We start from the raw sequence: 12,571 nt of genomic DNA, 5'->3' as shown, positions 1-12,571 counted from the left end.
CTTCTACTGAAAATTCTGTTTAGATCTGTGCCTCATTTTTAATTGGATTATTTGGTATTTTGTTGTTCTAGTTCTTTGAATTCTATATTTATTTTGGAAATTAGACCATTTATAGAAGTGGGGTTGCTGAAGAACTTTTCCCAACCTGTAGGCTCTCATTTTGTCCTACTGATAGTGCACTTGGCCTTACAGAAATTTTTCAATTTCATAAGGTCCCATTTATTAACTGTTTATTTCAGTGCCTATGATATTGGTTTTCTGTTCAGGAAGTTGTCTCCAGTGCCAATGTACTTGAGATTATTTCCCACTTTCTCTTCTATCAGGCTCTGTGTGTCTGGATTTATGTTGAGGTCTTTTATCCAATTGGAATTGGGTTTTGTGCAAGGTGATAGTTATATATAGAGCTGAATTCTTCTACATATCAATATCCAGTTAGACCATCACCATTTGTTGAAGATGCTTTTCTCTATTACAATGTATACTTTGGGATTCTTTGAAAATATAAAAGGTGTCTATCAGTATGTGAATTTAAATTTGGGTCTTCAATTTGATTCCATTGATCCATATTTTTGTTTTTATGTCAATACCATGTTTTTCTATTACTATATTTCTATAATAGAGCTTAAAATCATGGCTGGTGATGCCTCTGGAAGTTTTTTGATTATATAGGATTGTTTTAGCTACCCTGTTTTTTTTTTTTTCTATATAAAGTTGAGTACTGGTCTTTCATGGTCTGTAAAGATGTGTTGGGATTTTGATGGGAATTGCATTGAATCTGGAAGACCCCAGTTTATACTCCTGGCAATAGCACATATGTAGTCTGAAATGGGTGCCTAGCCCAATTGTCATCAGAGAGGCTTCATCCAGTAATGGATGGAAACAGATGCAGACCCACAGACAAACAATAGGGGGAGTTTTAGTAATTTTACAGAAGAGAGGAAAAAAGATTGTAGGAATCAGAGGGGTCAAGGACACCACAAGAAAACCCACAGAATCATATAACCTGGGCTAAGTAGGGCTCACAGAAACTGAACCAAAAACCAGGCAGCCTGCGTGGGACTGACCTCGGCACTCGGGATATATGTTATAGTTATATAGCTTGGCCCTCTTGTGAGACTACTAGCACGGGAACAGGAGCTCTCTCCTACTCTTTTACAGGCTTTTGAGACCCTCTTCCTTGTATTGGGTCTCCTTGCCTAGCCTTAATATATGGAGAGTTGCTTAGTCTTAAGGCAACTCGATATACCATGATTTTTTGTTACTTATGAGAGACCTGGCCTTTTCTAAACAGAAATGGAGAAGGAGTGAAGGAGTTTGGGGGATGCAAACAGAGTGGTGATGGAGGGATGAGACTGGGAAGAAAGAAGGGAGGGGAAACTGTGTCAGGGAAGTAAAATTAACTAATTAAAAATAGAAAAAGTATAAAACATTATTTTCTTTGTGATGGAGAAGTAGATTCAATGAACTTTTTGCAGTAAAAGTCTGGTGTATGTATGAAGAAAATTATGCAAACATGTTTATAAATATATTTATTTAAAATAATATTTTAAATACCATAATTGTTTGATTTCTACTATACAATTAAGAATGTATTGGGTTATATAGTTAGGTTAGATAGTAGCAATAGTAGCCTTTGAAATCATCTGCTAATGCAAATATAAATATTTGCACAACAAAATATTTTATTTGACTTTATTGACAATGCAAATCTGAAGTCTATCAGCAAGAGGATTTATGTTTATTTCACATTATTTAATTTTTCATCTGTCTCACATACATGTAGTATAACTTTTAATATTTTATTATGGCATAATCATAGGTATAATAATTTTTACTTGGCATTTTGGAGTAATTATGAGGGTCACTAAAAATTACCAAACTCACTCACTAGACAGAAAGGTCCAATTTGTCCTTTGCTCAACTCCTTCCCATGTTAACTACTTGCATAAGTAAAGTGCATCAAGAAAAACTGGAGTTGACATTTGGTACATTCACAGTGTGTGTGTGTAGGTGTGTGTGTGTGTGTGTGTGTGTGTGTGTATGTGTGTGTGTGTAATTTATCACATCTATATCATCTTGTCATATAGTATAAAGACAGATTGTTTTCAGGATGATCATAGGGTCTTTTCTTGCTACCCTACCCAGGCCACATCACTCTTCCAAAATATATTACTCTATTTTTTCTCCACTTCTGTATTTTCTTTATTTCAAAATGTTATACAAATGGAATCATATGGTATGCATCCTTTTGAGCTTGCCTTATAAAATCAGCATCATGTCATTGAGGGCCATCCAAGATGTATGTATTGATAGTTTGAATCTATTTAATATTGACTAGCATTCCAATACAATCAGATTTAGTCTTCTTTTCTAAGTTTTTTTTTCATTTTTATTTTTATTGAGCTCTACATTTTTTCCCTACCTCTCCCCTCCCCTTCAACCCTTTCCAAAGACCCTATGCTCCCAATTTACTCAGGAGATCTTGTCTTTTTCTATGACGTGCATGTTTTCATAAGTGCATGCCGTGTGTAAAAGTACCCTTGGAGGACGGAAGAAAGCACTGGACCACCAGGACTAGAGGTACAGAGAGTTGTCAGCAGGCTAACATCGGTGATGGGAACTGAACTGGTGTTCTCTGGAAAAGCAGCAGGTGCTATTAACCACCGGACTATTTTTGCATTCTCCAGCAATATGATATATTTGCCAATAAGTCTTTGAATAGTTATTAAGAAAATGTGAGATCACATGGAAGGTGATAATTAAATGACTGATGCCCATAGATGAAAAGACTTTTAGGAGACTGGATAAAGAGGAAAGACAATGTAGAGACATGGGAGAAGTTGTCCATGTGAAGACCTAGCAAACCATCTCAAGGTGGAATTAGTCCTTTGGATAACCATGAGAAAGAAATCTCTTCTGTAAGTCATAGAGTTCATGGTGTTTGTTACAGCTGATATAGAAACCAACAAAGTGTATAAGTTTAGTTTTAGTTTTATAAATTTGTATTATATGTGCTTATTGATGTTTTCTGTTATAGTCTGTTATATATCCATAAATTTTCTAATTGCTTCTTAGAAGATGTTTTAAATCTTTGTATCTTTTATCACTTTATTTAATATAATATGTTGGAGAGAAATTAAAGACTCAAAAAGGCACAAGTGTTTTTGTCTGGTTGCATCAGAATGAAATTCTGTAGTGAAATAATGGGTACACTTAATTCAATTTATCATATTTTAAGTCAGTTTAAGTACTTTTCATAACCTCATAAGGATAATATCATTTCAATGTGTGCATACTTGTGTGCATACATGCCTGCATGTGTGTGCGTACTTATCTCTGTTTGTGTGACTGTTTCTTCGAGGGGGTATAGTTTCATGGTTAAACATGTAAGCAGGGAACAGTATGAAGAAGCATTGAGAATGACCACTGGATGGATCAAATCAGCATCCTCTACCGCTGGTGTGTCCCAAAGAAAGGCTGGACTGGATGTTAATGGAGAAAAAGCCATGGTGCAGGATGAGCCACAGAGAAGATATCTGCAAGGCTGTATGCTAAACCTGCTCCTCCAAAGCCTAAAATGGTGCCTGTGAAGCAGGGAGAGTGGTAAACAAGGGGAAGAAGAGGAAAGCTGATACTCGTAAGGATGTGCATAATCCTGTAGAAAACAGAAGACAAGAAATGGGAACAGACAAGACACTGAAAGCTGAAGATGCTGGAGATGCCAAGTGAAATATTGTATTTTTATATCTGTGAACTTCTGGTGACTATTCAGCTTGAAATACTATTTTGTATCAACTTTTATAAAAATGCAGAATGTTGTTTTACTTTTCTCAAGGCTATGTTGTTAGCACACAGAACACTTCATTGCTTTTTGGGGGTGCTGGGTCGTGTGTCACTAACAAAATGTCTCCAAAGCTGGATTGATGACAGAAAATGTCTTTCTCTGATAATTTTGAAGGATACTGTTGGTTCTTAGTAGACAACCTGGTGTTGAAATATGTAACCCCCATGACACAAAATGCCTTGTGATGTGGAAAAACTCTAAATTCATTTTTTATATCCTCCTCCTTCTGTACCACCAACATAGACTTAACTCCATTAAAACCGGGGACCTATTGGAACCTGACCCCCAAAATTGGTTTTGCTAGTCTACTGAGTCTATTAGACAATCTAGACTTTGTAGAAACAACATTGAATGTTCTCAAAAGGGTAACAATTCCTTTTATAAAAGACTGTGATTTTCAGATTGATAATTATGCCATTTCTATCTAATTTTTTGAAAGTCAGTATTGGCTTGTGTAAAGTTAAACAACAACCTCAATGTGAAATGTTACCCCTAACTCTAACCTCTTCCTCCTTTTCAAAACATTTAATCAAGCATTAATCTGATTTTACAGTGGTTTTTTGATTTTGGTAGTCTACACAAGAAGGGAGTTTGAAAGTTGTTGTATACCATTAGTGATTGTCAACACATGTCCTGCATGAAATACCATGATTGTTTATGGAAATTATCTTTAGTAAAGCTGGATAAATATAAAAAAATGTTAGCTGGACTGTTTTTAAAATAAGCATTAATTATAATTAAAATAATCATATTATTTGTTTTATTTGACATTTAAAAAGGATGGTGGCGAAGTGGACTCAGTGCATTTAGCAACATTTTATTTATAGCCAGCTTTTACTGTCAAAATTAAGTACACACTTATTAAGAAATATTGGTATTTGACTATATTAAAAAGACAAATAGCCATTACCAAGGAGCATTTCATCTTATCTGGCCGTACTGCTTAAGATATAACAAATCTCTTTCTTCCCCTTGAAAAGGAATGTAGTGTATTACATGAACATCGCAACTAAACTGAATACAAGCCTGACAGAGACATTAAGCATAATAAAAACAGTTTGAGAGACCAGCAAAGGGACTTACCATCTTGATCTGTGGTCACTGTAATAGCGGTGAACGGCTTTGGAGAAATGCTCAGCTCAGAAACTCCATTCATGGCTTCTATTTCGAAGGTGTAGTTGACATGAGACACGAAGTCAAGTACTATCACGGAATTGTTGATCAGTCCCGTGTGTCGTGGGATGAAGCGAAGTCCTCCACCACAGTCTTCACACTGGCTATTGTCTAAGCCACACTTCTTACAGATTACACTGTATGTGAGATCCTTCCTCCCTCCTGTGTCACTAGGTGGGCTCCACTCCAAAACAAGGGCTGTTTCATTGATGTTAAAAGCCACATTTCTAGGAGCTGAGGGTGGCCCTGGAAAAAAGCAATGAGAAAACAAAATGTACATGTATAGAACAAGGAATGGTGGTGCTACATTGAAATCTTCATGAATACATGCTGCTGATCTTTACCATTAGTTGGAAGGCATTTCTTACAGGAACTATAAAAAAAATGTTCAAATATCTGATGATGTTAAAAGAGAAAGTCTGTAAGAGTGAATACAGCATAGTTTTAATTTTTTTTTTTTTTTGTTTTTCGAGACAGGGTTTTTCTGTGGTTTTGGAGCCTGTCCTGGAACTAGCTCTGTAGACCAGGCTGGTCTCGAACTCACAGAGATCCGCCTGCCTCTGCCTCCCGAGTGCTGGGAATAAAGGCGTGCGCCACCACCGCTCGGCTCATAGTTTTAATTTTTGAGTGTTCAAATTCCAACATTTAATGTCAAAGTCCATTCATCTCCAAAGTATACTTTTAAGGTTTATTTGCTGTAAAGTATGTAATGGATAGAAATTATAAATTATGAGATGGCCAAGCTTATAGCCTAGTTAATTATATTATCATTTTTACAATTTGAAACCAACTGGAGTATGCATACTCAGCATACTGTGTTCAGTCTTTCCATCCTAATACTGTCAATATTGTATAGACAAAACACCCACCATTTTGTCAAATTCATAGAATCTATTTTCCAAAATTGAGAAAAAGCATCTTAAATTTTGGGTGGTCAAATTATTTAGAAATGAAAGCAAATGGAAATCAGTAAAAAACTTTTTCGTAGTGCCTTGTCAACTTGAAGCCATACACATGCATAAGGTCAAACCACTATATTTTTATTTAGATAATGTTCACTAAACATGAGCAACCTAGATCTTAACTGTGAAAATGTCCCTAAAGAAGGCTCAGCCAAGTCTCCCTTAATTGTCATCAAGGACACATTCTTTCCAGTTTTCTATGGATATCACAACTCACATAGTACTCAACGGCTTTTTATTACCAGTCATCTTGTACGCCAATCATCTTTATACTCAGGTGAGTCCTTCCCTTCTCAGTTTCTCTCCATTCATTGAGCAATTATTACCTGAGGGTCTCATCAGTGCCAAACTCTGTGTTAAGGGCTGTTTTAATGCCATGGAATCTATGTACTGTGAGAATATTGTTTATGAGACAAAGTTATATAAGTGCTGGAACAACCAACACTGTGCCACAACTTAGAAGATCAGTTTTAAGAAATCCAAAAGAGTTCTTCAAATTTATTTTGTCAATAAAAACTGCTCAGTAGGTGGGAATTCTGCAATATCCTCTTAGGACAGAAATTGAAATCGTGATTTACACATCTTTAATATAAAGTTATAGTCATTTGTTCATTAAATTAATACTTTATTTAGTGACTATTGTGTGACAGATATTATGATAGATGTGATAGACATAATTTCTGCTTCACTGCAGCTAATGTTTAGTAAAAAAGCAAGAAAAACACTTAGATTAATGGATTCAAATGATAGTAATTAGAATTTTAGAATGTTAACAGGCAGGAATTGAGGTAAAAAAAAAAAACCTATCAGAAGGAACTTAAATACTTTGTAGCAACAAAAGAAAGCACTGTAAGTGATAAGAAACCTGGTCATAGTATGGGTCAAAAGTATGTTGTTGTAGCAAAAAATTTTGAAAGTCATGGAACAGACGGGGATATAGCTGGATTGAAAAATAGATCCATGAAGTGAGTTGTAAGGACTAGCAAGGGGCGCCATAAATAACTCAGGATAGTTACACTACCTAGAACAGTTAGAAATTTTCGAGTGTTCAACAGAAAGAATTGTGTAGGTGTGTGTGTGTGTGTGTGTGTGTGTGTGTATGTGTGTGTGTATACATGCGTGTGCATGCATGCATGGCATGCATGCATGTGTGTGTATGTAGGTATAGTGCAAGTGCATGTGTGTTTGTATGAAGGATATGCCACAGAATTCACATGGAAGTCAGAAGACAACCTTGAGTGTCAGTTTTTACCTTCTATCTCTTTGCAACTTGATCTTTTCGATGTTTTTTCAACTGGGTATAACTCACAAGTTTTTCAGTATTTTCCCTGTCTGCTTCCTTTGTCTTTAGGGGAGCTAGGATTATAAAAGCTTACTCTATGCATCTCCACTTCTATGTGGGTTCTATAGATTTGAACTCAGGCCCTCACAAAAAGGACCTTTCTATATAGTGAGCCACCTTCCCAGACAGACTTGAAGGTTTTAAAGCATGGAAAATATATGTTTTATTTTTATTTATTTTTTTTAATTTTATTTATTTATTAAGGATTTCTGCCTCCTCCCCGCCACCGCCTCCTATTTCCCTCCCCCTCCCCCGATCAAGTCCCCCTCCCTCATCAGTTCGAAGAGCAATCAGGTTCCCTGACCTGTGGGAAGTCCAAGGACCACCCACCTCCATCCAGGTTTAGTAAGTTGAGCATCCAAACTGCCCAGGCCCCCTCCCCCCCCAAAGCCAGCACGTGCAGTAGGATCAAAAACCCATTGCCATTGTTCTTGAGTTCTCAGTAGTCCTCATTGTCTGCTATGTTCAGCAAGTCCGGTTTTATCCCATCCAAAGACAAACATATAGGCATCCTCCTGAATATTAACCTTCATCAGGTGATGAAAGGAGACAGAGACAGAGACCCACATTGGAGCACCGGACAGAAATCTCAAGATCCAAATCAGGAGCAGAAGGAGAGAGAGCACGATCAAGGAACTCAGGACTGCGAGGGGTGCACCCGCACACTGAGACAATGGGGATGTTCTATCGGGAACTCACCAAGGCCAGTTGGCCTGGGTCTGAGAAAGAGATATGTTTTAAAAGCACATCAACGGAAAGCATGGTGCATGGGTTGAGAAGACTGGCATGGCAATCCGATCTCTTACGTACTGTTAACGAGCAGAATACATATCATAAATCTATGTGTGATACTAAGAAGTGTTGTCTGGCTGTTCTTTCCTCTTGTGCTGTTCTGATGTCAGTCACATATAGGCAGGATCTTCCAGAAACCCGTACTTCTATTACCTAACACTAGTCCTAGAAATGTGATGGGAATTTTTATTAAAGGTTGTTGAGTTTTTATTTTATGTCATTTCATGTATCATTGGGCTTCCTGCCTTTAGACAGGAAAATATGGAGAAGTACAGGATCAAATGTGCGTTTTATCTTCCTTCTAAATTTATGCTTGGGGGATAAAAATTCATTTTTCCTAATAATACCTTACTGTGACACATTCATATTGATGATTTTTCTTTTATAATTAATAATGTGAATTATTATTCACACATACCTCCACAACTAGGAAACACTACCAATTATGTTATGGGTGTCCACAAGTATATGACTGTCTGCTTGGACATATGTTAAAAACTTAAAAAAATAGAGGCACCCTTCTTACTCAAGGGCCCTCACACCAATTTGCATGGTGATTAAATAGCTTTTTAATTGCTGTTAAATTATGCCAGCTAAACTGTGATTTCATGCAAATATTAAGCTGTAATGACATGTCCTGAATCATTTACTAAGATTTAGAACTTGGAACCAAGAGAAACAATTAATTCTAATCCTCAGATTCAAATAAATTATGTGTCATTGGGCTTTTCTGAATGTGGCTGGATTGTTTTTTTATCATTTATAAATTATACAAAGCTTATATGACACCCTGAAAACATAACGTGGCAGCAAAAATGCATTTAGAGATATTTGTATTGAAAACTCTTAGGGATTTCCTTATGGATGATTTTTTTCTTTGGGAATAGAAGACAATGCTTATGCTTGCCCTCCGGACTGACTTTATAATGAGAGCTCAGTTATTCTCATCTGTAGTAGCATTTGTCATATCATATGTAAGTGTAAAAAGCTTACATTAAAACAAACTTCAGTTCTTGCTACACTTTCTACTAGTAATATTATTTCCAAATAGGTTCTCTACCCATAAACATCTTTTGCCTCAATTTGGATTTCCTCTTTACACTTTGAACGAATAAAATCCCAATGTTCAAGCAAATTGCCAGAGACCCAGGACAGCCGTTTATTTTTTTTCCTCTTCCCCAGAAAGCATCAGGTTTCACAGACGTTGCTTCCTCTTATTCCACAGAGTCTGGGTATGTGATAGCTTTTTGTTTTATTATGGTTTATTCTCTTAAATGAAAATTGTTTTATGTGTAGCTGTGTCTTTCAAAATATCTCTGTGCAATATATGAAATCCCAGATGATATCAAATAAAACCAAATTCAGTGTTCAAATGAGAGTCTTCTGGCCCATTGCCACTTGATCAAAAGTAATACAATTTGTTTTGCTGTGTTGACTCCAGCATTTCCTCAACATTGGTTCATTGAATCTTATAATCTAAGAAACGTTTGCAGAAATACGAGAATTCTACAGAATGGTCTAAATCAATGGTTCTCAAGCTTCTTATTGCTGTGACCCTTTAATACAACTGTATTAATACAACTGTATGTTCCTCATGTTGTGGTAACTCCATTCATGGATTGTTTTCTTTGCTGCTTCATAACTGTAATTTTGCTATTATTATGAATCATAATGTAAATGTCTGTGTTATTTGATGCTTTTTGACGACACCTGTAAGACGGTCATTTGACTCCTAAAGAGATTGCAGGCCACAGGTTGAGAACTGCTAGGATAAATAAAGACTGAATGAGAAGTAAAGCAAGTTTAAGGATTATATTTCAACTTTTGTGTGATGTTTCATTTCCATTTTTATTATAATATGTTAATTCTTAAAAAGTCTTCTTTTGAAAATGTCTATCTAAATTATCATACATACTGCTAAAGATGGATTTAATTTTTATATTTTTGGGTTGTTGTTGTTTGGTTGGTTGTTTGGTTTTTTGAGACAAGGTTTCTCTGTGTTGCTTTGGAGTCAGTCCTGGAACTAACTCTTGTAGACCAGACTGGCTTCGAACTCACAGAGATCTGCCTGTCTCTGCCTCCAGAGTACAGGCATTAAAGGTGTGCACTGCCGCAATCTGGTTACTATTTGGATGTTAATAGTAATGAAAATTAGAGCAAAATATTATGGTTTATATCTGAAATCTAAAGTCATATGCTGAATTCTATGGTGCCAAACTCATTACTTGAAACTTAAATGAAAGAAATAGGTCAATATGGGTGTGTCCTTGAAGGGGATATTCAAAGTTTGGTCCTTTTATTGCTTTTCCTGTGTCCTTGCTGGCATGAGGTGAGCACTTGCTTCCAACACCCTTCCCACTTTGATGTTCTGCCTTGATGATGATCTGTCCTGATGATGACCTACAGAGATAGATATATGGGAATAGAGACTGCAATTTATGATACCATGATCCAGGATATCTTTTATCCATTTTCTAGAACTTAAGTTGCTACCCTATTTATTTTATTATATCCAAGGTTTACAATAATACTTATTCCCAGCATCAAGCAAAATTTTCATGTAGATGATGTTAAAAATGATAGATTAATATTTCAATGTTAATATATATCATATTAACATTAAAATAACCCATTTGATTTTCTAGAAATGATTAAGCAAATATTTTGGTAAATGTGTTCTGACTGTGATTTCAATTAAATAAAGGTAAATGTATCAGGTCAGCCAAAAAAGTGCAACTTTAGGCATTAATAATATCCTAAGTTCTCAAATCTTTATACAGGCTTATGCTAAAACTTTAGAAGTCATATTGTCATCTCTCAATATTGATTTTGGCTTTTATAGACAGTTGCATTGTTAATTCAATGATAAGCCTAAATCTTTTAAAGTATATTTAACAAGGACATCTATTGAGAGAATATTGGACTTCAGGGCACTGTTTTTATTTCACTTTCAAATTCTGCATTAAATATTTATGTATTTGGAAATGGATGGAGGCAAACAATAACCTGTGATTTCATCCTTGAACAAGGAAAGAACTACAACAATTTGTTTGAAAAATAACAACAACACATCAATTAATATAAGAAAGTACAACAGCTATGTGAGAGTCAGCCAGGAATGGCATATTAGGGGAAACCTTTTTTTTTTTTTTTTTTTGTTTTTTTTAGAGACAGGGTTTCTCTCTAACATTTACTTTCAGTTCTGGAACTAGCTTCTGTAGACCAGGCTGGATCTCACAGAGATCCACCTGCCTCTGCCTCCCAAGTGCTGGGATTAAAGGCGTGCGCCACCATCGCCCGGCTAGGGGGAACCTTTTTATGTTTGCTGTAACTTTACCACATTACAGTCTACACACAAATAGATATCTGGCAAGGAAGAATTAGAAAGCATTGTGTGTAGTTATTTTCTTCAACTTACTGTAACTCAAAAAACTAGAAAACACAAATTAGCAATTCTTGATGGTCTCTACAGGAGACTCCTCTTACAAAAATTAATTGACCAACCCTATAATAGAAATGAATAAAAATATATATTATCAAAGTAAAGGATTCTCAGATGGTATGGGATATTTCTCTTGTACTCTGTAAAGATAAGTCACTCATATTGGATTAATAAAAAGTTAATTGGCCAGTAGCCAGGCAAGAAGTACAAGCTGGGTAACCAGACAAGAGAATTCTGGGAAGAGGAAAGGCAGAGATGCAGTTATTATCCAGAAGACAAGGAAGCAAAATAAGAATGTGTTACTAAGAAAAGATACCAAACCATGTGGCTAAACATAGATAAGAATTATGGGTTAATTTAGTTGTATGAGGTAGTTAGTACTAAGCCAGAACAATAGGCCAAACCATTTCTAATTAATGTAAGCCTCTGTGTATTTCTTTGCTATTGAACAGTTGTGGGACTGGGTGGGACAGAAACTTCTATGTACACCCAGAACTCAGCATTGTGTATTTTTTTGCATCCTTCATAATAAGACAAATTGCCTTCTTTTCTTTATTAGTTTCACATTTAATTTAAGTAACTAATATTATTTCTAAAAGGAAGAATAGGTATTCATTAATATTTTAATAGTACTATGTTTGAAGAATTGAATAAAATTTTAGACTGTAAATTATTTTTAAAGATTTATAATAAAAGATATAAATGAATAGACCAAGAATCATTTGTGAAATGAAATCCAAGGTTTCCTACCTTGTTTATAAGTGTTCATAACTGGGCCATATTCTATTCTTCAATATTTCCTTCCTTATTTTTTTTTTTTTTATTTTTTGAGACAGGGTTTCTCCATGGCTTTTGGTTCCTGTCCTGGAACTAACTCTTCTAGACCAGGCTGGCCTCGAACTCACAGAGATCAGCCTGCCTCTGCCTCCCGAGTGCTGGGATTAAAGGCATGCGCCACCACCGCCCGGCATATTTCCTTCCTTTATTGTTGTACCCTATTGGTCAACATTTTTTCT

The 12,571-nt window shown here is 35.8% G+C and overlaps 1 protein-coding gene across 3 annotated transcripts in view; it reads right to left on the bottom strand.

Moving 5' to 3' along the window:
* The window catches only part of Epha6 (EPH receptor A6), a 918,005-nt gene that overhangs the window by 532,613 nt on the left and 372,821 nt on the right, over nucleotides 1–12,571 (bottom strand). For all 3 annotated transcript variants that reach the window (XM_026787030.1, XM_013353099.2, XM_026787032.1), the window contains one exon: nucleotides 4,928–5,263. In XM_026787030.1, the coding sequence (XP_026642831.1) occupies nucleotides 4,928–5,263 (336 nt within the window). The remainder of the gene's footprint in view (nucleotides 1–4,927; nucleotides 5,264–12,571) is intronic.

This window comes from Microtus ochrogaster, chromosome 2 (assembly GCF_000317375.1).
Source record: "Microtus ochrogaster isolate Prairie Vole_2 chromosome 2, MicOch1.0, whole genome shotgun sequence".
NCBI lineage: Eukaryota > Metazoa > Chordata > Mammalia > Rodentia > Cricetidae > Microtus > Microtus ochrogaster.
This window is presented reverse-complemented; position numbering and strand designations above follow the sequence as displayed.